The sequence below is a fragment of the Sceloporus occidentalis genome, unplaced genomic scaffold (genome assembly GCF_023333645.1).
Source record: "Sceloporus occidentalis isolate IW3139 unplaced genomic scaffold, rSceOcc1.0.p SCAF_154, whole genome shotgun sequence".
Classification (NCBI taxonomy): Eukaryota; Metazoa; Chordata; class Lepidosauria; order Squamata; family Phrynosomatidae; genus Sceloporus; species Sceloporus occidentalis.
The window spans coordinates 1290648-1317039 of NW_028317134.1; the positions used below are offsets into that span (position 1 = coordinate 1290648).

Consider the following 26392-nt stretch of genomic DNA (forward strand, 5'->3'; position numbering starts at 1 on the left):
CTGGATTTCATCCATTTAGCAAGTTCTTTTTTTCTCTGCTTTCTGCCACTTGGTGTCTTTTATCCTTCTGTTCTCCCCCCCCTTTGGCAATTTATTTTGCCCTTTCCCTTTTTTCCATCTCACTTGATGATATATTTTCTGTACTTTTTTCTGTCTTTCCATTTTTTTCTTTTATCTTGCTTTTCTGCCTCGTCATCTTCTTTCCGCCTTCTATTCAGGTAAGAAGTATGGAGCAATTGGAATGTCGGGGCCCTGGAGCAATTAAACTGGGTGCCACGCCAATAATAATTCATTCCTGATCGTGGTCATGAGTACAGTACATTTTTTTATAGCAAATCCTGCCACTCTATGAACAATCCTTTGTATATCTCACCAACTAGATCTGTAACAACAAGCAAACAAAAAAGATTCAGAATTTGACTCTAGTCCTGCACTTCTGCTGAGAGGCCAGTAGATGGCACTAGGGGTATTATCTCAGGGTATAATGGGTATTAGAGCGGCTGATAACATTTTGTTAAATAAAGATGCTGGTCCTGTTGGTGTTTTCTTAGGATCCAGACACAAGATGACATGAAATGAAGGCAGCAGCGACAACAGTCAGAATCCCCTATACCGGTTCAGTCAAGCAAAATGATGATTTAGCCTTCCAAACACAGTTAATAAATGCAAAGTGGCCAATCGCGCTATCCTGTCCAACACATGCAAACAAACTGCATAGAAAATTAAGAGGAGCGCAAAAGGGATCCTAGCATACAATAAATGCTAGACCTTCATCATAGTTACTCCATAAATCCTCACGGCTTCAAAAGGAATTTTAAGTAAGACATATAATTCACCTGTTGCCCAATTTTGCAAACCTTCCCATAGTGACTTATCAGTTAAATATGAAATTGGTAATATCCTTAGGCAGGGCCAGGAGGAGAGGCATTGGAGGAACTACCCGGGCATTGGTCGTTATTCATAAGTTACAGGAATATTTTAAAGGGACCCTCCAGCCATCATATGTACTTTAAAGAGACCCCTACTTTCCATGTTGTCCACCTTGCAATTTTATGTAGGGATTTTGCAGAGCTGCTTCGACCAGATGCTTTGTATCGATGGCATGGATGAATTCTGAGAAGGTTCACTCCGGAAGCTTGCTGATCAGTAGAATACATCAGCCCTTTGGTGACGTTTTATGTATGCATGGCCCGACCCGACTAAGAGAAACATAGCTGTATTTACAGAAGGGCATCAATGAAGTCAGAAAAAAGTGTCGCTGCCACTTTGAGGAAATATAAATTTCTTTAGATTAACATATTCATGTTATTAGTAAAACTATTTCCGTATTATTGTAGATTACGTATTTAGGCACATTGCATAATGTGTATCAACTGACATGCAAAATCTAAAGTGAAATCAATTGCATATTTTACATAAAAGACTTTGCCCATTCCACACCATGGGAAACAGCAAATTATTCCTAAGCAAATATTGTTACAAAGGCATATTAACCCACTGAGGGACTGCTAAGAATCAAAGTACATCCATAAGAGTAGCTGCAATTACTGCTGAGTTTCGTGTTAAAGTCATCCAGAAAAGCGCAGCCAGTTGATTTCAATATCGCTGCCAGGCGGGTACCCTCGCCCCGACAGCCTTCTGCTAAACCCCATAATGTGTGCACGATTCTGTGACATAATGTAGAGCACTATGGGTGCAGGTGCATGCGCACGTAGCCAACCCGGGGTCCACATTGTTTATCTCTATGCCAGTTTAGACATAGGGAAGGGCTACATTTAAACTTAACTTTTCACCCACGCGTGTGCTAGTAAATATATAAGTGAAGTTACCCTCTACAATATGACATCTTGTCATTATTCCATGAGGTGCACTTTAGGAGTTGTGTAGTACGTGCTCCTATAAACATAAAAACCCAAGGCTTTGAGAGCAGGGAAGAGTCATACATTCTGCAGGGTTAGCTCAGCCATTCTAGCTGGAGGAACCTGCTGGCATTGGCCCTTCTTAATGTATAGAGCAGTGAGGCGTTAAAACCACAACTCTCCTGCACACTCACTTTAGAAAGCTGACCCCAGGTCAGGGAAAAAAGCATAGATTTCAGCAATATGTGAAATGTATGTGTCCCGTAAAACATGCTTCACGTGGCCTTCCTCATACCTACCTTCCCCGATCCGCATACCAACCTTCCCCGATCCGCATACCCAGGGTGCCGGCCCAAGACATAATGCTGCCTGGGTCGAAGTTTAAAATGTCGCCCCCCCCCCCTGCACTTACCTTTCAGCAGTCCTGCGGCGAGTCTCCCTGCTCTGCCACAGTGCGCGCTGCTTTACGGCTGAGCGACTGAAATGACGAAATGACGGAGCTAGAGGGCTCACAGAGGAGAGAGGGGCGCCGAGCGGGTAAGCAAAAACCACTCAGCGCCCCTCTCTCTCCTCCGCTTAAAAAAACACAAAAATTGCAATTGCCCCACTCTGCTCCATGGTAGGGCTGGCCCTGCTCATACTTCCCTTACCCGACCCTCATACCTACCTTACCCGATCCTCATACATACCTTTCCCGATCCTGACACCTACCTTACCCGATCCTCATACCTACCTTACCCGATCCTCATACCTACCTTGCCTGTCAGAGAGTGACTATACCTGGTCACTGTTTGTGGTATGCTATGGTAGGGTAATCCATAGTTACAGGGGCCCTAAGCCGTTGCCCAGGTTGCCTTGTGATTAATGGTGTCAGTCCCACACGTACAGGTGATGCTCCCGCCCAATTCCATTCATGCCCTGGACAGTTGATCATTTTCTGCTGCTGATTACCCACCTTAAAGGGACACCCCAACCATTGTATGCGCTTTACTTTTTTGCGTTGCCCCCCATATGCTTTTCCCCTTTTGCCCCTGAACACATCCCATGCATGTGATACACTTACCTCCACTTATCATGAACTCTGCTGACAGGGGGCTGGTCAGACTCCGGTGCGCATGCGCACAAGGTGCTACCATTCCGCGGTAAGAATCGCCGTACCAGAAAGCACGAAGGCAGCTGCAGGGCTCCGTTTCATTTATTTTTTAAGAAATCAAACAGGCTGAGAGGGCCCTGCACAATGTATAAGTCAAAGAGTGAGGAAACCTCACTGATTTCCAGAGCCAGTCAACCCTCCTAACGTATAGTGAAGGCAGGAGCCGAAAAACAACTCTCCTGACAGCTCTCCTTTTAATAAACGTTTCCACATAATAACACAAAGCCTTCCACGTGCCAGTTCTCGCTTTATTAAGATGCTTCCATGTTACGATGAAATTCCCAATATAACGCTATAACCTCGCCGCTTCTGAGATGCTTGCATTGGGGGCAAAGTTCTAAATGCGGACCGAGACCCCGGGGGTCCGGTGGGACGTTCCCGCCAACTGCTGCGCATTTATCGCCGCACCAGAGCGGCTCCCGTTATTGTTATGCGCGCTTTCCCTCCCATGCAGCCAGTTAACCTGCAGTTAGCCATATGGCCCACAGATGGCGCCGTAACGCCTCTTACCGCCGTCCTGGCTCACGAACAGTTAAAGCTGGCGGAGCGTTTGCAATTGTTCAGGGAGGAGGAGGAGGAAAGCCGAGGCTGCCGCACAGAGTGAGCGAGGGATGCGAAGAGGGTAACACAATACACGGAGAGGAGGAGGGCTGCTCAGCTACACAAGAAAGACAACATGGAGGCTGGTGCCTGACCCTGATGCAGCATTGGAATCACCCCTCCCGGGTGCAGGCATCGGTTGCATGCTCTTGCTTTGTGCCCCCTGCTTCCCCCTGGATCCTTACAGGCAGTGAGGGCTGCGGCACATCAAGGGAGACAGAGGAGAGGACATGATCAGCTCCCCGGCGGTGATTCTCCTCTGCTTGCTGGGCTGTAATGTGTGGAAAGCGGTCACCAAAACCCTGCCGGGGCAGAATGCTGCGGTTCAAGGTCGGTGGGTGCTGCTGGGGTCACCCCCCCCTGCTCCCCTACATATACAGAAACGGGGGGATCGGCCAGTGCCCACTCTCACTGGCACCACCGGGGGGTTCTGGTGCAGTTTAGTTAACCACATGGATGCTCATAGCATGCATTCTCAATTGGCACTGCAAGGGTTAAATCACGGGCTAGTATAAGGGAGTAGTGCAGTTTAAAGCCATGGACCTGGGTGGGGGTCCTGCTGGTCTGGAAACAGTTAATATTTGAACGTTCTAAAAAAGAATGTTTGGGATGGGATTTTCCCCCCAGTAGGAAAAGGCTCAGTGATATGTTCCTTGTATTGTTCTGTGTGTCATTCGGGCAGGAAACTTTTATTCGCTCTGATGCGGGTCACAGTAATGGAAATCTGAGAATCTGCCATTTCCCCCCCTTTATAAACCCTTAAAAAAACGAAAACCGTTTTAAGTGCTTCTGCCCCCCCCCCGCGCCTATCAACAAAGGGGCGAGGAGGAAATTGCCCTGCCTGTAATAATAAATAAGGAGCTGCCATTCTTTGTGATGGAAATGCATGTGTGTTTCTAAGGGGCCTTCCTCCCTACCCTGGAGTAGATCCTGACAGTCATTATGTAGACAGTAGGGTGTCAGTGGTGCTGTGGATCTGCCCCTCTCGCCTTCTCATTGCCCTGACTGTAAAGTTTGATCACTGTAGCATCTGGCCTTGTATTATGTCAGCGCAGCGCATGGTGACATAGCCTGTGATCTCATTCGTCAGAATTTTCCAGAACCCTTACACTTCTATTCTGTATCCCATCATGTTTTTATTATGTTTCATAAATTCATTGCGTTCCTTATTCTCTTTCCCGGCTGATCCGTGGTACTCGGTCTGTTGTAAAGAATGCATTGCTGGTCATCCTGTATTTCCGTTCATATAATAATTGCATTAATTATTGCGGTGCTTGTACGTGTTTCCAAATACCGTATGAATAACACGATAACATGGGGTACAAGAGGAATGGGCAGTGAGATGTATGGGGCGGCTGATATTATATGTACAGCGAGATCATGTGACCCGCATGAACCATACGGTGTGATGGAATGCGTGTTTGGGAATTTAAAAAATATGGACGACAGCTTAAATTATTGCCGAATACGTGCATATATATATATATATATATATATATATTTTCTTATATAATGAGACCGCCGATGACGTACATTAAAAAAACTTCAATAGTGGTTTTGGAATTATGAGTAACCAATATTTTAATATCCAGAAGTGCTGTATATGGGGAAGGCCCCATCCGTAAAGCCATTTATTTTATTGGCCGCTTGTATATCAGATGTGGCAAAATGTGGCAGCGCTCGAACGCTTTGCTAGTATGGAGTACACCTGGCTGGGCTGCGCTTATTTCGGTACGCAGGCTTTTTTCACATTTTTACGTCTTCTCTTCTGGTTCAGCTCGCCAGAGGCTAAAAATAATTGCTGTGGTTCATTTTCAGGCTTGACGCGTTAGTCACAGTCAGGCCGTTTAATCGTGGAGTTCGAGTGCTTGGCCGTCACGTGTAAAAAGCTTGAGGTCCCAAGTATACATCTCCATTTATCATGTTTGTGTATCACGCCAATCTTTTGATATTCCATTGACTGTGTCTTGTTGCCGTGTGTGTGTGTGTACATGTATGAATACATGCATGATCATGGAACACTCTCCCATCCGTATCCCGGAGGTGATGCTCAGCGGAGTCGTGTAAAGCTGTGTCCCTTACACCGCTGTCAGTGTGAGAGGGCAGCTTGGGCCCCTTCCAGAGGTAAGCTGGTCGTAGTAAGTGTGTGTGGCTGAGAGTCCTGTCCATGTAATAGAGTGCTCAATATGGCTGAGAGTGATCGGTGTGAGTGTTGCATCACTTGCGATGAGTGGTCAGTAGGGCGGTGTGGTTGTGGATTTGGGGTTTGCTTCAGTGTATTAAAGGGACCCCCCACACCTATTTTCTATGGCTACATTATGGAGTCTCATAGTTTAAATAATTGTTTATCTGGATACAAACTTCAGCTTTCCAAACGTGACAGGACTTTGCTACGTCCATCCCTTTCCTCTCCTCCGGTTTGTTGGGTGCGCTGTGGGGCGGGTGACCAATGTTTAATTGGGGGAATTATAGTTGCCCTTTGGCCACAAGAATTACTGAGATTGCAGGGGAGGCAGATTAAAAATAAAATGAAGTCCTTTAACGTGAACGTGCTTTTAAAGTAACAATGCGTAGGTTCAGGGTTAATCCTCAAATCCCAGTCCCTTAGAAGTTTTGGCTCAGAGCGAGCTGTCTCCCCATACCGTAATGTATAATTAAAGGGATTTATCACGATGTGTCGCGTATTAATGCTGATTGTTGTGACGGTTAATCCGCATTTTACTGCAGTCATTCGGGAAATCTTGGAAGTTTGTTTTTGTAAAGTTGGGCCAATACTCGCCGATGAATCAGGATGACGCCAAGAAGGGGCCGCAGTCATTATATCAATGGATCAACTGCAGATAATCATGAGGATATATATATATATATATATATATATATAATTACTCTCATGCCTTACATTATGCAAAAGCCCACTTCTTTTAAGGTCACTAAAATAAATTACTTGTAATATATTAGATGTAATTTTTTAGCATAGATATTTTTAAAGAAAACCAGAAAATCAAAATAAATTGAGCTTCAAATAGGTGACTGTGACTCGTTCTCGCCAATGCACAATGCCATTCATATAGTGCAAGTTTTATTTTTGTACTCCTTAATCCCTTCGACTTGGTCTGTTTTAAAGTCTCCCGTTATCATGATGGGTCATAAAACAGGTGTTTGGGAACATTTACATCCTAGAAATTAACGATGCAAATACCGTACTCTTAAACAAATTCTTTCTGTTGGCTGTAAACGCTGTGCTTCATGTAAAGCAATTCTAGAAGTGGTGGGGCGAGGATGCCGTCTGTGACTTGTCGCCGTGTGCAGATATTTTGGGACGTTGATAAATGTCTCGTGGGAAACCCGCAGGAATTTCTGCCGGTGTCGGCTCTCTGAGAATGCTCAGCAAAGGATCTTGCATGTTCCTTGACTTGTTGTTGAGCGTTCTTGCTGTCTAGGTTGGCCCTTGGGGTGGGTCACTTTAAAAGGTATCGGTAGAGGGAGTAATAAGATCATTTATATATAGATGGAGATATAGGTAGATTCTTACCTAGAATAATTGTAGATTTCACTTAAGGTAGAACTTCATTGAGGCCCCCTGGAGTCTTGGACGTGGTACCCTGTCTATCGCCCTCGTCCCCTTTAATAACAACCAAATATACCAGCCTAATATTACGCTTCCCTCCCACTTCCATAACTTTCTATAAGAAACTGTTTTCGTGGATATGTTTAAAAAACATAACTTTAAACCCAATTAATTATTATTAACTTGGCTCTTAAGTCTCGTGCTATGCAACACGAGGCAGCTGGTTAACGTGCAACAGGTGATGCAGTGTGCCAATGACATCATATCTATGTAATGCTTACAGGTGCACCACTTCAAAAGCTTTATTGTCTGGTTGTGGGCTGTGCGGAAAGATTACCCTAAGTCGCTTTTTTTTTTTTTTTTTTTTATATATTGTACAACGCTGCTTATTCTGGCTCCCGTAATGCAAAGGCCTGTTGGCTTAGAGTGCTGGGAGAGGGAGTCCAAGGGGAGCTAGAACTCTAAGGTTACTAATCGCCGTCTGCTTTGATGATGCTCAGCTTCCTGTGTATGAACTACTTGCTTATAAAGCAATTGTTTAAAACCTTCTCGTTTTTCATAACAGATTTTGTAGAAATATCATTACCAATTCTTATTAAATATAATATATACATTCTGGATCCAGTGTAAAAGGATAAGATTGTAACAAGTAGTTTTCTTCCAAATTATTATAAGAGGGATGTGTATTGTGTTTTATCTGTGATTTTATTATCCGCTCTGGCTTTCCTTCCCGTTTTTCTGTGTCTTCGCGTCGCAATATAAGCAGCGCAGAGAAAAATCGCGAGCCACTGAAGGGGCCGCCGGCCCAGAAATGTATTGTTTCTATCTTAATGCCGTTTGAAGAACATATCGGGAAAACTGACTCGCTGTATAACGCTGCGTGTTAAATTCACGTGTGATCTGAATCCCAACCAGTTCTTTGTGTAACTGGGAAGTGGCGATCTATTAAGGAAAAACACCCCGGTCTTGCACCTAATTGCCCGCTCTTAGCGTAGCTCGTTTCCCGCTGATGCTCTAATGCTGATTAATTTTGATAACTTGGCAGGTGATTTTACCGTTACTGGGCATATTAATATTAATGTAACCGGAAACGTGCGTTCTGCCTCAGCATTTAGCCTGGTTTGTGTCTGGTTGTCTGACTTTATGTGAATTTGTTTTTACCGGTTGGTAAATAAAGTAAATATTAGTTGCGAAGAAGGTTCTTTGCATTTATTTTGCCAAACGTAGCTCTTTAAAGGGACGCTCCATATCGTCCGTATCGCTCTTGGAAATGCATGATTGGATTCTGCAGTACCCTTTAAAAAGTATTTGCCCCCTCCCGGCTATTCTCCACGCAGGTTCGGCTTCTCCCTGTCCGTGGTATACGGTCTGCCTGTCAATGGATCACAAATGAGGAGGAGAACTGCAGCTCTGTAGCTGCAGCTTTTGCCTCGGAGACCTGATTTGTAGATGTTAACTTTTTAAATTTGCAGAATTGTGTAAAATGTCAGTGTATGCTTTGCAAACCTAACTTATGATGTCATTTCCTCTTATAGTTCACATCAATGCACATAATGCCATGCTGCTCTTTGATGTTGGAAGTATAAACGGCCTTAAAGGAACAGACACATCAAATGTCTTTTGACATGATAGTTACCTTTTTAGGGTTGGGGAGGTAGTCTTTACAGACTTCCTGCACTCAGCAGAGTGTTTCCCATTATGATTCTTGAGGGGGGGGGTAGCTTGCTGCCATCAATTCCTTTGAAGATCTGTAGAATGATAGAGCGGTCTTTAATTTCCACGTAATTTTTAGGAGGATTGTTTTAAATTGTTTTTAGAACATGCTGCGACCTGCTAACATGGTAATCATTACATGGATAATGGTTTTTTAAACATGCTTTGTGAACTGGTGGCTGATCCCTTCGGATAGAGGAAAAACCCAATTCTGTGTGATCTGCGCGTGACGGACTCTGTCCACCAACTAAAGCACGTAGCTCCGACTCGGATTGCTTTCTCTTTTTGGGCTCTCTGGGAACTCTCTATCCCCAAGCAGCTGAATGTGAGTGGGAATGGAGTCCTCGTTGACTTGTTTAATGGGATAATGGAGCCAGAGGCATCATTCATCTCAAAATATTTGAAGGGGGTTATGTACGAGAGCACATCTTACACTTTGCTCCGATCATTATACTGTGCTTAGTCTGATTCCCCTGATGCGCACTGAGGGTCCGGGCGGTATTAGCCGGCGGGTCCGGACGGTATTAGCCGGCAGGTCCTATTCACGGTCAGGCATTTCCACGGGTGTTAGTCTGATACGTTGTAATGAGCGTGTTTTGTGTAGTACAGTCACCTGCTCTATTTATTTATTTATTAATTTTTTGTTTATTGACTCTGCGTACAAAGCACTGACTGAACCATCTGGCTAATGAATCTGTCTGGACAGGCGTCTCCCCCAAGCCATTTATACTAAATTAAATCTAATCTTATTAGTCCTATTTATCAAGGTTGGCAGTCAAATAGCTGTCATGTCATATAACGCCTTTTGTGAATTAGATTGTTACTACTTATCCGTTGCCGTTTTGGTAAGGTGCGCGTGATATATCATTTCTGGGAATAGATTCTTATCTTCGTTCACAAACTAAATATTATAAGTTATCCCATGTCTGCCGAAAACTGTTCTACCCAACCTTCTGTACGCGGTATATTTATTTTTTTCAGACTTCTGATATCTAGAATTTTGAGATATTTGTGTTTACTTACTCTGAAGAAGCCGATCTGGATTCCCTAAAAGCATAACCAACTCTACATCTTCATACAGTAATCGGGCTATATATCTATTTTATACAGAGCCAGAGGGCCACCGCTTTACTCATTGCTGCCACTGGCCATGTTTTGGTCTTGCTAAGAAATAGAGCAACGATTTATATTCTGTAATCTCTTCAATGGGAGGAAGTTAATTTTATTCCAGAGTAGTGCTTGTTATGATTGAGAACAATGCTGCTTTTATGAAAAACCTCCACCAACGCCGCTGCGTAAATCAATGGACGCTCTGCCTCCTGACCTTCACAGCATGCCGTGTCCTTTCTGATTTCTCTAGTTCAGTCGGTTTCCATGTTGTTGGGTAGCAGCCAAACGCCGTGCCCACTTGAAAAGTCTGACGGGACATAGCCAGGCGCTGCATCTGAGAATTTAAACGCTCTAAATGAAAATGTGATTTGTAGCACCTCCTCCCTCCAGTTTTGATTTGTATTTGTAAGACTGAATCGTTTGATGGGACAGACTTGCGCAAGAGATCAACAGATAACCAAAGAGACAGGTTCTTCATGCATACAGGCACCGGTGGAAAATGAAATCTGTTCATGATTATTTGATATGTTGTGTTTTATTATATATATTATAATCTCATGTGTAGAAACTGCTTTCGGTGCCAAGTGGTTGGATCAGGAGTATGCCGCTGGTTGATAGGGTGATAAGGCAACTTTTCAATATTTGCACCAGAATTATTAACTTAAATTACATGTGTGCTGTCCATCCATCCATCTCTTTGCGGGGTCACTTGTGATTTGGAGACCATTGTATACCCACTGGAATTCCACAGCCTCGCCACGTTTCCAGCAGATGGAAAATAAAACCTTTTAGGACCTCGGCACCTGCGTCCCTCAACACCATTATTAATGTCGGCAGCACATCTCCAGTGTAGATCATCTGTAATGTGTCCTCCAACCTCCCCTGAGGTTGGATCCGGGTCATGTAAACCATTAACTCCAAATATATAACTAAATATTACGAACTTAAGTGTGAGTACATGTTCTTTTGTGTTCACTTGGAACACTGAGCCAACCAAAAGGCGGATTTATGTTAGGTTTTATCCTCGGTTCTTTGTTGCGAAAAGGAAAATTGGTCAAGTTCTTAAACCTGTGACCGTATCTTCTTAATTGAGCCTGGAGCTTCTGATGCTTGGAGAGCTTTGGGCTTATGGTTTGTGAATGTCGTTGCCATCGCTGTCATGAAGTAACCATTCTGTTAGGTCTACAGCTGTCATGCTGCTTCACCAGTTTCCTAAAAAGTGGTGTTCCTGTGGCTGAAGAGTTTCTTGCTGTACTTCTTCGCTGGACAATATTTCCCATTCATCAAGTGCATAACTTCCTTTTCCAATTAGAATACCGTCCCAAGAACCAGGCTGTAGAGAACGTGGATTTCCATTCCATCTACAGAGAACCCTTTCTGTGGTTTTGCAATCTACTGATGGGATGGGATGGGATGTTGGCAATCATGGTTATCTATATAAAGCCAATGTATGGACATGTATGAGACACGCGTAAAGGACACGAGATAAGTCACTTTTTGATTCCTTACCCGCGGTTACATGGGTTTCTTATTTTTGGATGAATGTTTTAGACGTAGCCTTTCAGCACAGTGATCAGGAACACTAGCCAATGATTCTGTATGCATATGCGGGGGAGCGGAAGTTGCTCTAACTAACTAGATCCTGCGTGTTTTAATCCTAAATCGCTAGTGTAAATGTGTAGTCGCAGCTCTATCTTGTACCTTTTATCAAATGGCAGATCCCTGCGATCTCTGTCCCTGCAGACACAAAGCTTCCTTATTTTTCACTCTAACCCCCTGCTGTGCCAATTATCACACAAAGCTTTTCCCGGCAGCACGCGAGGCGATTCTGTGACCTGGTGAAGAAACAGGATTGTTAAAGCAGGTAAATGCTGCTGTTTCCATTTTAATTCTATTCAAACAAGACCCCCAGGAACATGGATGGCTTAGAACACATCACAACGTGGCGTATATTTAAGGGGAATTATATCACTTAAACATAGACGTCTGTTAAATGAATGTTTTGTAATTTCATGTTTTTTTGAGTAGCAATGGCTTTCGACAACTTATACTATTCCCATACTGTATTTTCTATCTGTTTATTTTAATACGAAAGCTTGAGAGCAGGGTCCTGTCTACCCAATGAATCGATCTATCAGTTCTAGTCGCACCCCATGAATAAATGTATGGTAAGAATCTCTATACAAATAAAAGCCAATGTGTGAAAGTTATTGTCCGTCTTTAAACTCTGTCTATAGCGCAAAAAATAGAATCGCCTGTTTTTTTATTGACCTGGTCGGTGATGTGTATATGATTTACTGGATTAGAGAGCTAGAGGGAGGTTTGCGTTCTGTGTGATAAATCCCCAGTGACATAATTCAATCACCGCTTTCATGTAAATCATCCCGGTCAGGAAATGAAGTCGTCATTAAAAGTGCCTCGGAGAACACGCTTGGAAAGATGAAGGAAAAAATAAAAATAAAAAAGCGGAATAGATTATGCCTTGTTTACAGATTCTACGATCCTGCGGAATGTGATGGCGATATATAAATCAATAAGTAACGATGAGATTTAGGTAAAAAGTAGTAACTATCTGTTTATATGGGGATTTCCCTAAATCCTGCATCAGAATTGCCGGTTATATCTGCCGTATTTTGTTGAAGTGCTTGGTGCATCGTGTTGTAAGTGGCCTGTCAGTGACTATTTGTCATTCTTCTTCGGGGTCTGTTTTCCTACACTTGAAAGGTGATCGTATCCCAAAAGCCGCTCTTATGAGGTGTTTGTATTGTTACCAAGTGCTCTCTTTAGGTGGCTGAATTCTGGCATCTAATAGCGTTTATTAATCGCAAAGTGTAATACATAATTACTCTTAGCTGTTAATATTTTGTGTGTTTATAATGTGGAAAGTCACTACGCTACTAAATACGTAGTAAAGTGCTCCAAAATACCTGTGTGTTTCATAGAGGGACCCCAGCAAGCTTCTCTAACGGGAATGTCGCCCCTTTTTATCTAGAGAACAGCCAGAGATCCAAATTTCCATCTAAAGGTTATTATTAGGCCATCTCTGCTCTTAGTAAACAGATCCCAGAACTTACGAGATCAATAAACTTCTGGGACCTCAGGGGACTCTTCTTCAGAAGAAGGAACCTTAACGATCCAATTACATTCCGGTATTTTCTATGTTGGCCTCCGAAAATGCGTTCACTTCAACTAAAGACTCTCAAATTTTATGTTGCACTAATATAACAGTATCTATTTTTGTGTGGAACACATTGGCTTTTAATTCATAAATCATTTACTTTTATTTTACTTCTAAGCAGCCACTTACTTTCCCCTCAAAACTGTCTGATAATCCACCAGCCCTAAAAAAAACCCAAAAACTAAAAAACCCCCAAAGTTTAGGCTGCTATTTAAAAAGGAAGCGTGATCGGATTTTGATAACCACATTTTGAGTGTTCTTTTGTCCTCCCTTTGGAATTTCTTTGGTTAAAAACTTGACTTGGCTCTCTGTTTCTGCTCCTAAGGCACAGCCCGAAGTTAGTAGAGTTTGTAAAATAATCTAGACTTGTGTATTTGGGAGAACAAGAAAAGGAACACGAATGGTGCGTCTTTGTTGTTCAAACTGAAGACCAAATAAACGAATGTGGCGGCAGGTGAACAACTACAAAGACAAAGGAGCGCAACACGAAGAATCTTCCTGTTCACCTTTGTTAATATTTCCTAGCCAATCTCCCTGTCCCTTCCCACTGCCTATAGCCTGCCTTGTCTACCTAGCGTTGCGGAGGTGAACGGGAATCCGTAGAGTCGCACCAGGAGTTAAAGGTCTGTAAGAGTGGCTATTGGTCGGCGGCAGGTGCCTCGTCTGGCATCAACCAACGAAGGGCAGCTGGCTATAGTTTAACGATTTGTTTGTCTCCTTTTTTTTTATAAGCTTTGGACGTGGTTATCGGTTATTAGACATCATGTTGGCCCGTGTTCAGGATCACAGCGATGACTTCCTGTGCAGCATGCGCGGGTCTGAAGCTTTATTCATTTGAAACAAAGTAGCAGAATAGGAAGAATATAATTTACTTCCTGTCTGCAATAACCACATGTGAGAGAGTGCTTTCTCACCCGTGGGACTTCTCATACACGGCTGTGACCAGTAGAGCGGATTAAAGATTGGCTGCTCTAGACTTTTTATTAACACTTGAGAGAACAATTGTAACCGGCAAATCTCAATCGCTTTTGAGAACCAACATATTCTTTAGCGCCGTAAAGTTAAATGTGTGTATGCCGAAAGGCTGGACTGCAGATGGGCTTCAAACTCCAAACTTATCCTGCACTGTAGTGTTTTGGTCTTTGTGAGCATCCGTACTGACGCATACAAAGACTTTTGTTGCACTAAGGCTGATTTGAGGCTCTCTGGGCCATAGTCGGCTCTTGCCAGGTGACCTTTTTGGTCGTCCACCTCTGGGCTTACTAAAGAAACCCTGGGTTAAAACACAGCAGTCCTGCTCTTGATAGCACATTAAAGGGTCGCAATACTGCAATGTATTTAAAGTGTGCTGTAACAGCTATGAAAAGACATAAACGTATAAAACATTTCTCCTTAACTGAAGAACTGGGTACGTTGAAAATACGGCACGTGTTAGGAGGGATAATGAATAGACTTTATGTACATTTAGGTAGAATTGTTAGATTGTCGCTGTTACTGCACACTTGCAGAATGAAACTTTTGTTTGTCATTAAATGCAGTGTGATAAACACCGTTTCGAGTACAATATTCACAATTCTGTTTCCCATGGTTTACTGTATAATTTTTTGATCGCTGAAGGTCGTGCTCGTAAAGTGCGGGTTATTGTCGTTGGTTTGTATATGTGATGTTATTTGCGTCCCGGTGGGGTCTCCAGGGATTGTTTCAGATCCCACTCTTTACACCTCCCTGTTAAACAAAATGATAGAGCAGCTGAAGGGGGTCTCTAAGCCCTCCGTCTGCGCAGACTCCTCGACATGCTGGAGTTTATAGGTGACAGAATTCCTGTAGCTTCAAACTCATCTACGGTATTTCAATCCTCTGGAGCTTTCATTCAAAGGACATTGTTTGTTGGGTAAGAGGAACGTCTGGTGAGTTGTTATGACATTTCAGATTTTTCATTTGGTTTTATGATTGTTGCTGAATTATGGAGCTCCCGATGGGCTTTTGCTTTAGGCTTTCCGCATGCTGTTCTATGTATACCACCAGCAATCCAAACACTCCTGAAAGCAGCTTGATTGACCGACTCTACCATATAAACCATAATCGGCTGTTTTAATAGAATTTTCTTAATTTCCTTAGATTTTTAGGGTTTACCATTGTCGGTACGTTGAGGTTTTAGTCACTGGTGGAAGCAAGAAGGGCTTATTCTCGCCCATGAGATCGCGATGAGCTGGGACGTTGTTTCTCACTTTATTAACGGCATTCTAAAGGCTATCCTTTTCAAATGTCTCTTTTTATACAGCAGTCACACGCCGGCAATGTTATTTCATCGGGTCTGTCTTGGAGCTTTTAACGGAATCTCTGCCTTCTGCGGGCTTGGTGAAGTCTCTTAAAACATTTTAAGTGGCAACACATGGGGAGCAGCTGTTTGCTTGTGAGCTGGAGGAGTGAAGAAATGTAAAGCAGCTGGCCTGCATCCCCAGCCTGAGCATGGACTGCTTGTTAAAGCCGCCCCTACAGGAATAACCTACAGTGTGTTTAGTAGGATAAGTGGCGGCCAGAGGTTTATACTCCGCCAGAGTATGGCCAGGGTATGTATTTAAATGAAAATGTATGGGGGGTCCCTGTGCTATCCTTGAACATGGCCCGTGCTCCAAGCTCCCCCAAACCTTACTCTCTTCTCTTCTGCCGCGTGCTTGCTCTGTACCGAGTTCCGGGATATGAAGCCATATGTAGGCACTCTACCTTAGGATAGGTAAAAGATACCACGGACGTCTGCACCGGAATCACATGTTGGGAATGCCTGATTGCACATAGTTCACTAGCAGCAGATGCCATTAGTATTAAGAAACCTTAACCGCGGCTTACGGCAATGCTTTCTTTATTAATACGGTCTTCGAGTGGTCCGTTGACTAAGGTGCAGTCCACCCTGAGCTAAAGAATGATGGAAATATCTGAAGGTTTACAGATACAGCTCGGTATGTATGACATTGGACTTGGCTAGATGTTCCAAGAGCTTCTAAACCAGGTTTGACATATTTCAGATGTAATCTAAAACTAGAGGGTGGTAGATAAACAGTATACCATTAGAAGTGGTAAAGGCTAATACAGGGAGAGAAGTGTGTGTGTGTGTGTCACAAAGCCATCCTGAATCAAAGACAAGACCAAGGAGTGATTAAGGGTTTACCTTGTGAAGGACCGGCAGGCTAGATGAGCCAAATGGTTCTTACCCACCCTTAGATACTGTTTCTAAAATATACATTCCTAAACACAAATGTGTGGACCGTGTGGCACTTGCCGCTTTGTAAAATAGGTACTTGTTTCTCCCGTTTCAGTGTTTTTACTTTATTATTAATGTTCATTGTACAGGTCAGAGAAAAACTGATTTGTTAATATGTAAGCCTAGATATCAGAGGTTCATGTCTTCCCGTGTACACCAGATGTTTTAGCCATGAAATAACATATTTCCCAACCTAATTCTCTGTTTGCGATCCCAAAGGGAGACAGCCCTGAGAGCAGTAAGAGCGAGAGAATGATAATAGAACCAAAATGTTAAGGAATTAAAAGAGCAGACAGCTGGGACCTGTGCATTCCCAGTCCTGACTGTGTGTCCTGTCCGCTTTCCCAGTCACTTGATTTATTACACAGAGGCCTTTGGCTTGCGGTGCAGAGAAAGGTCCAGGAAGAGCGTTCGCGCATGTACAGCTTATAGCATCGCATTGCTGCATGCTGTCATACCCCGTCCCTATCAAGATGAGACTATACGTGTATTATAATATTAGATATCACCAAAACGTGTACTTAACTCTAGAACATGCTCATTATATCACTTAACCAGTGTGTGACGTGAACGCTGGTAAAATGTTAACGTGGCCAGTAGAGGTGCCATGGGATGTATGTGAAATAATCTGGGAAGCCTACTGCGCCCTGTTTAATGATATGTGTTGATCTGGAAGCGTTCCATTCACAATCCAAACATTTATTTCCATCAACAAACAGCTCATGACAGAATTGGAATTTAGAGCTCCTTGCAGTTTTTCTTTTTTTATTTATAGTTTTCTTGTGTGTTATGTTTCCCAGCACCGGGAAAAAAACTAAACGTGTGGGAACCACTTTGGCTTTGGTGGTGTTTGTATGTAGGTATAACGTTTGGGTAGAGCTAAGATTTTAGCAAGGACTATAACCTTAAATGTGCCATTGTACACAAACAGCCAATCGACGGCTTTAAATTGATGCTTTGTGGGTTTTTGTTTGTTTTTTTTACAATGAACTAACAGATCAACCTTATTTTAGTGATGAAGACGCACCCACCCACCCATGCAGTGAAACGCGTTGGATACCCAGTTAGGTATCTCTCTTCTCCTTGCCTCCTTCCACCTTGGGAACCAATGGCTTTTTTTTTTTTTTTTTTTTAAGTCCTGATGAAATTTATACTCCTAGCATCAGTCATTTTTATTAAATGATATAAGTGTGGGTTGTTTTTTGTTTGGGATATCTTCTTTTTTTTTGTTTTGGTTTATATTATATACTATATAATTCACACTGCCCTTTCCGCAACATACCATTTAGATGTTTATCTTTTTGCTTCGGCGTGCATGATGAATGCTCATTCTTCCTGGTGTATTTGCGCACGGGCAGAGAAAATCCACAGGTTCCGTTTGGTTTTCTCCCAATATTTAGCCCTGTTATCAAGACCGCTGTTTCTGATTTTATCGCGAAGGCTGGAAGTAGGGGAAATAACGCAGACCAAAATACTCCTAATGAGGTTTGCTTTTTCAGGACAGAGCTGCCAGTTGGCTTACAATGGCTGCCTTTTGTCCCGTAAGATCAATGGGAATGGCATTAAAGCGGAGTGACATCTGCCAGCCACTCCTGGGACATTTGCTGGATGCTTTTGGCATTCCCTTCCTCTAGCGCCAAGTGTGAACACCCGGTGGGGTCCTAACCCAGCACATTCCTGTGGTCAGTCGCTAACCTCGAGCACGTTGGTGTATAGAGCGCGCGAGGCGGCCGTAAAACGGGCATTTGGGGTGGGAAGCCCTGCCGGGTGAGTGCCACAAATGTATCGCTATTGTTGGGAATTGTCGGTTTCTCTCTTTAGTTTAGAATGCACGTGTTTCAGTGACCTGTACGAGTAGGACCGTAAATTGTCCCAGATTGATTTCTGCTGATTTAGTAACCTTGTGTGTTTAAAATGTGAATTGGGTTCTATTCAGGATTTCTCTGCCTATTCTTGTTTTATATTTTAACCCCTTCACTCACAATGAGTTGTCATGGGTTTAAGGGGTTAAAGATCGTATATAAAGCAGCGCTTTCTTTTAGGTTACACACTCTTGAATTGTAGCTTGTTGGTTTGTCATTTTGTCTGTTGTTGTGCCTTCTTCTGGATCAACAGCGATGTCGAACTTGATGGATGTGTCTTTATTTCCATCCCAACTTACCGTTGCTATACAGAACTCTCTGCAGCACTCAGCAGCTGGATCCTTGTATATCCTTCTACTCCTATCGCTCTCAGCTCTCCATTGATCAAGCAAGCTATCCTTTTTATTTTAATCGCGCTGTGTCAGATGATATTGGCTGCTGCTCCGCACGTTACAGGGTTTGGATTTTTGTCCTAAAAGCCGTGTCCCTTTTCAGGGGTCATGGTTACAGAGTAACGCTCAGTGGGCTTTGCTGCAGTAGCGGCGCTAAGCAGGTCATGTCCACTTAGTATGACTAAATCCCTGATTATGTACACCTATATGATAGGCGTTTTGATGTACCGTATTTTTCGCTCCATAAGACGCAGTTTTTTTCCTCCCAAAGTAGGATGAAAAATCAGCCGCGTCTTATGGAGCGAAGATGCATGCAGGCAGGCAGGGAGGGAGGGAGGGAGGGGCAACGATATACCGTATTTATCGGCGTATAACACGCACTTTTTTAACTAAAATCCGGAGCTTAAACCCTACCTGCGTGTTATACGCCGATAAATCCGGGGTCGCAACTGAGGCAGGCGGCGGCCGCCAGCAGAGGAGTCCTGGATTTCTGCCAGTCAGGGGGGCCCAAGGGGTGCCGAGCGGTTGCTGAAGACAACCGCTCGGCAACTCTCGGGCCCCTCTGCCTGACAGATATACAGGAATCCTTTGCTGGCGGCAGCCGCCGCCACCGCCACCGCCGCCTGCCTCAGCGCTTCAACTCCTGTGTTGGAAGCGTTTGTCTCGGGTGCCGGCGCTTTACGCTGGGCGCCGGCATATGACGTCAGACGCCGGCGCTCAGCAGTGAAGCGCCGGCACCCGAGACAAACGCCTCACGCTTCCAACACAGGAGTTTAAGGTAAGTGACCGGGGCGGGGGGGGAGATCCTGAGAAGGGGGGGTTAGGGAGTTAGAGGGGAGATCCTGAGAAGGGGGGGTTAGGGAGGGAGGTCTTACTGTGTGTGTCTTACTGTGTGTGTGTGTGTGTCTTACTGTGTGTGTGTGTGTGTCTTACTGTGTGTGTGTGTCTTACTGTGTGTGTGTGTCTCACTGTGTCTGTGTGTGTCTTACTGTGTCTGTGTGTGTCTTACTGTGTGTGTCTTACTGTGTGTGTGTGTGTGTCACTGTGTCTGTGTGTGTCTTACTGTGTGTGTCTTACTGTGTTCATAGCTTATTCAGTTATTGTAATAAATATTTTAGCCCATTTTTTAGCTCAAAATATTTTTTCCTTTTTTTTCTCCTCTAAAATCTAGGTGCGTCTTATCAGCAGGTGCGTCTTATAGAGCGAAAAATACGGTATATAATAAGCAGAATAGTATCCTGTGCTACCAATTTATTTCTTTGTTTCTATATACTATAATGATGTCCAACGTTGATACGCATTGATAGTTGCTTTCTATAGTGTTATAGAGGTAGGTGAACCCGGCGCTTCTGATTTTCAGAGTGTCACCGTCTGCTTTTTTAAACCTGTTTTCTGGGAGAGTTGAGAACCAAATCCCGATGTATTTGTATAGCAAGTTGTTTTGATAAATGAGCTTTGACAGATCTATGGCTCCTGGGAGCATTTATTAATCTATATAATGATGCTAACCTATATGGAATATGTATGTATTCAAAATAGATGTACATCTTGCCCATTTGGTTAAGTGCCTTTGTAAGGATGGACGGAGAATGGTGACAAAATGAATTGGGTAACGCTGATCTCCGCTTCCATGGGGGTTAACAAAACAAAAATGAATAGAGCATCCAATGTGATTGTGTACAGCTGGGATTGCTGAATGATTTTTGGTGTTTTATTTATAAAACTTTTTTGCAGAATGTCCCCGTTTGCTCAGTGTTCAAATGCCGTGTTAAAGATTGAATGCGCGTCTCATTTTGTCTCTGCAGAGGTGACCCTGAAAGTGCAAGTTAGCGATGTGAGCACCCACCAGCCGCTAAGCGGGGCTCTTCTAGAAGTCTTCGCCAACCAAGTTTCTGCAGCATCAGGGACCACTGGAGCCGATGGGACGGCGTTAATTAAACTCCAGTACAGACTGGGGAGCCAGCTGATCGTCACAGCAACTAAGCATGCCTACGTGCCAAATTCCGCACCTTGGAAGCCACTCAGGTTGCCTGGTAAGGAGTTTTCCTCTCATCTCGTATAACATTTTAAATATCGAATAGGTCTTTCCGGTCATTAAATTGTTTATGGCATTGAAGAAATAAATCTGTCCTTTGTTTTATACTTGATTTATATGCTGACCTAGAACTAATTGTTTAATATCTGCTGGTGCCCACGGCTGCTTTGTTTCCTTTTTCATGGATACTACTTTAACTTTTTTGGAATCATTGATCTGCAACAATGGAGTCTTGATAGGTCCGTTAAAAAAAATAATTAAATAATATAAAAAAAAAAATAAAAAAAAATAAGGCGTGGGATAGGAATGCTGATATGATGGGTACAGCAATCTTCAACGGGGTTCTATCAAATACTACATATAACTTAAGGAACATGATGGCGCCAATAAGTGTTCTCTTTTAAGTCCCCTAAATTTTCTATGGTTCCGTATCAGAACTGAAGGTTGCTTATGAGAACTTGGGAACATTTCTGATTAGTTATGACGAGGCAAAGTTAGCCGAAAGAACACAAAATTAGCCAGTCGATGGCCTCCACCGCTGATTGTGGTCATAATGTCTAGAGGCGTGTGTGTATATATGTGTATATATGTATATGTAATACAGAATTTCCTGCTGTGTGAATGTCTTGGAATACACAATATATAGTGCAACAATGTTACTTAATGAACAGTGAAACTGTAGCTTTTATAACGTGATTAGAGTATTGTTTTAAGTAGAAACCAGAAATCCTTGCAGAAAAGCTACAGAAATGCTGTATTATTTGAACAATTATACACAATTCCAAAAGTCATGAATCTTAATGTTCTACTGAAGCCGTATTCACTTTGAGAGCAGATAATGTAAACTTTTTGAGTTCCAGAGCTTTGCGGGAGACCTCGCTTGCCTCATCCAGACACATGGCCTGTCCCCATGAATGCTTTGTCCATTCTTTTGGAATGCAAAGGGTTAATTCCTAATGACAGTGTTGCCCAACTGAGCTCTTCTATGGTCCCTACACCAAACCCACACACACGCACACGCACACCATTATAACTATTATATGGTCCTCTCCGTTATTTATTATGATCCTTGTAGTATTTATTATTATTTTATATATAGCATTTACATTATACTGGTATTTTCTCTGTTTATTTGTTGCAAAACTGTGCATAGATCTTTCTTTCTTTGTCGTTGGCGGTTAATATGACTGAATATCGGTAGCATAGATTTTCTGCTGGGAATTTTGTCGATTTTCTGCTGGGGATCGCGTCTCTTTAGTTCATGGAAACACCAGAGAATGACTTGTGACGGCTGCTTTGTGTAGGGGCGGAATAAAGACAATAGAACTTCCCTCGGTTAACATTCTGAGCTAATTATATCCATTGAAATCCGCGCAGTTTGCCACTGAAAGCCTTTTACTTGCCCGTCTTCCACAAAGTGGAATAATTGAACGTTTGAAATAAATAATTCTGCTCAATGCGATATTTTGCTGGCAAGCAGCCAGACTGTTGATATATAGGTCTCGCTTCACGTAATTTTAAAGGTGCTGTTCCAATAAGACAAAACATTAACTGGCACCGTAAGCCAGCAAATCTCAGGAGATCTCGTTTGTTCTGAATGTTGAATTTGCATAGAAGCACCACGTGGGTTTTAATGTGTCACGTGCCAACTAAGTGTTCCCGTCATGTCCTGAATTATGAGACTGCATTTTAAACAACTAAGTATTCTGTCTAGCGAAGCACCAGAGATGTTTCTAAAGCTGCGTTTAGTTAGGAAGCGTTTTATTCTGCAGAGTAGGAGGAAGGGTACGTTTGCAGGGCTGGGCAGCGATTGGGGCTTCTGGGTGATGGTCACTGGTTTTAACCCCCTTCCTTCTCCCAGTTGAGTTTGGGTCTTGTAGCTCCACTTTCAGAATAATTAACTAAAGATGGGCAGGGGGCACTAAGTAGGTCTGAGCAACAGTATCTGTTCCTCATACATTACACCAACACTTTTACATCCAGGACACCTAACTGGGGTGACCTGTATGGATTCCTAGTTTTGCCGGTGGTGAGAATGGAACACTAGCTGGAACGGACGCCCAGGACATAAGCCCAGTTGTCCAGGCACTCGGGGGTTCCAGCTCAGGCAGATTTATTAAAGGAAGGCGGCAACAACGTTTCGACCTCACAATGAGGTCTTAAGTTATCCACACAATCAAAAGTAAGAGTTTAAATAGCACATATCAATATATGGATAGCCAATCCAATCTAGCACCATATGTAGCATAATTGATGATCATGCATTAACATAAGTAAATATTCAAAAGTATACATCCCATAATAAATGAGAAGCCCAGTTGTTGACACTTCAGGAAAATGGGGGACACTTGGCAGCTATGAACTGCAAACCTCCTGATGCTAATGTCTGTTCAGTGTCAGGAATTAACAGCTGGGGGGCTACAAAGCGTGACCATATACCTCTGAACTTGAGGGAAGAATGTAGTGTGCAAGCAAGGCCTGGTTATGGCTGTTTTTTTTTTTTTTTTTTTTTGTGTTTTTGCCCGGAACCCGCCCTGATTAACTTCTCTATTTCTTCACTTTTAGTCTTCTCCTCTCTAAGCCTCGGCTTACTCCCTGAGCACTCGGCCACGCTAATGGTGTACGACGACATTGTGCAGATAGTCTCAGGATTTCAAGGTTTGTATAAATTCGCTTTGTAGATTAATGTTTTATTATTAACAATAATTCAAAATAGTGGTATATTATGTGGACCCTTCACCAGATTTGGCCACTGAAGGTGTGGATAAAGTAGCCCCCAGCTAATGTTCCAATATGTCAGTGATATTGCCCTACGGTTTGTTGAATTATTATATGTAGTTTTTAGATGGTGCGGAGATACAAACGTCCCAATGACTGCTGGAAAAGTAAACCTCATTATGGCCGATATACACTAATAAATAGAACATGGCGTGTGTGGTGTTTGTGAGATTTTTTTGTTCTTGAAGCTGTGAGCCTGATTTATGCTTTAGGGGGAGAGATTTCTACGCTAATTATGTTAGAAAGATTTGAAAAAGAGCAAACACAGCTGGATGGAGGGAGAACGGGACGTGTGCGAGTCACGGGCGGCACCATTTGTATTATGTTAACACAACCTAAAAACGGTTACGCTGGATGTGGGAAAGTTCTTTAAGCTAATACTGGACACGGCGTCCCTGGAGAGGAGGTCAGCCAAGTTCTTTATATCTGCACACCCTAAGAAACATAGAATTTGAGCCATCCAATTGTCTTGTTTTTTCTTTAATGTATAAGACCTCTCGCGGTAATTGGCCGTGTCTTCTATTCAGGATAGTCTTATTTATGTCTACTGCCTATCAAGCACCCTCTCTGTGAATAAAAATATTCTAGCATTTCATGGGCACTCCAGCCATCGTATGCGCTTTAATACATATGATAGCTGTGTGGCCCCTTTACATTGTTGTGTTGTCTATTTTGCAAATGCATGGGAGTTTCTGCCCCTTTCCACACCCCCTCCCCCCCAGGTACATGCCCTGCGCATTATACTTGCCTCCAGTCAGAGCTGGCGCGGGGGGGCTGTTCAGGCCCACGTGTGGAAAGGGCTGCCATTGAGTCCAGTGAGAGCACTTTCCTGTGACTGATTGGCTTCTTAAAGCAGCCAATCGGTGGCAAGAAATGTTGGATCATGGTGGAGGGAAGCTGCTACAACAGAGATGCATCTTCTGTGTTGGGTAAGTGCTTTATTTTGTCTTGGAAGAATGCATATTGAATTACGCGAGGTACATTAGTATGCATTATTCTTTAGAGGGGGTTGTCGGGGACATTAAAAGCTAAGGTTCTGACCTTCTAATTTTAGACTTTGCGGTCTTCTCCTAACGCTTCTGCTACTTTGACAGAAACTCCCTGTACTGTGTTTAACCCCTTGATATATTTCATTCGGTAGATGATTTTTTTCTATCATTACCATACCTTGGGAACTTTTAGGCTCCGGCTACCCGGACCTCTCCCCTTGAGGCATGTGGCCAGGACCACCCGCTGCTGTCGTGGGACCCCATCGCGTTTAAGGCGGGAAATGGACGGGGAGTGGGGCATGTCAGGACCCTGCAACGCGGGTGATTTGAGTGTCGACCTGGAGGGCCGGAGAAGTGTCGCTTTTCCCGGGTTCGCGAGACCTGGGGAGTTCCCAGGTGGTATGATTATTACACGAGGAAAATTTAGCTCCTCATGAGTTAACAAAATATCCTTCGTTAAGTCGCCTGTATATAAACAGCAGGGATATATCTTGTGATATGGAAGAGTCCATTCCCAGCTGTGTGACCTTTAAAATTACCCTTACACTTACTGCTCAATTACAGGGTTACGCAGTTATTAAAATATATGGCACAGAACTGCCAGTTTTAGTATTTATTTAGTTTTTAAGAGAAAAAAAACTGCAACAAGAGATATCTGGAATATCAGGGCCTTCTACGTTTATTGTTATTGCTATTAATATTATCACAATGTTTATGGAACGTTCCATAAGGTTGTGTATCTTTATGCATCAGATCGAGGTCTGTATAAAACTTAGACTTGCTGCCAGAAATGGGATAATAAAGATAATTGTTCTCATTTTTTATCACCGCTCTGTTTAATAAATAAGAGTCAGTTTGTTTACATTGAATAAGCATCCAAGTAAGATACAGAACTGTGTAGAGCCATTTGAAACCTACTTTCTTAAAAAAAAAAACAACTCATATTTATATTTTCATTTATAGAATATTGTTTCATTTGTCAAGCTCCAAAATTGGGTTAACCTTTCGCTCCCCAGGATTCTGAATGTTTTAACAAAACAAATATCTCCAGCAACCGTTACTTCTGGCCGTAACTTTTTTATCTAACTCACTATATACCCTTTTTTTTTCTACGCTCCTAAACATTCTAATTGGCTCCTACTTGTCTTCTCAATCCCAGCAACAAACGTGAGGGCATCACCTGTATGTATGTGTGTGTGTGTGTGTGTGTATATATATATGTGTGTGTAATATATATATATATATATATATATATATATATATATATATAATATATATACCATTACATAAGTTATGGTGGGTAAAAGGTGATGGTATAGTGGATATAGAGGCAAAGGTGATAATTGTTAACCTTATTTGCGTGCGCCTACCCAGAATCCCTTGTGGTTGTGAAAGCACCATGAGATTTCTGAGGGAAAAGCAAGCCTTCTGGCTTGTCTGGTGTGTGTAGATGGGTGTTTTAAATATCGTGAACCGAAAAAAAACTAAAATCACGTGTCACTCAGGTAAGGTGCAAATGAAAAACAAAATTATGAAAATACTTCCCTAATTGGACCGCAGCTGCCCAAACTACACTCTTCCTCAAAGTGTAAGAATGCAAATAAACCAGGGATGTATGGGGCGCAGGAACATATATAGGGAAAAATAAAATGAAAACAACACAATATAGTGTAGATTGTACTTCCAATATTAGTGATAAAATGATATATTGCACTCACAAGTGAAAGAGGCAAATCCAACCCATCAACATGAACTGTAAAGAGGCTTTTAATATTCTTCAGTGAAAATCTAAAAAACAAGCTTAAAATGGTGCAGTATCTTAGGTAAAAAGAGTATACCAAATAGAAATGCACTCACATATTTTCCATGCATAAAATGCATATACAGGCATAGGTT

The 26392-nt window shown here is 42.8% G+C and overlaps 1 protein-coding gene across 1 annotated transcript in view; it reads left to right on the plus strand.

The window, feature by feature from the left end:
• The first annotated feature begins 3842 nt into the window (after positions 1–3842).
• LOC149280543 (protein FAM171A1-like) overlaps positions 3843–26392 on the plus strand; it is a 45796-nt gene continuing 23246 nt past the window's right edge. Inside the window, exons 1-3 of the mRNA XM_089500400.1 lie at positions 3843–3942; positions 20500–20727; positions 23295–23387. Coding sequence (XP_089356526.1) covers positions 3843–3942; positions 20500–20727; positions 23295–23387 — 421 coding nt within the window. The remainder of the gene's footprint in view (positions 3943–20499; positions 20728–23294; positions 23388–26392) is intronic.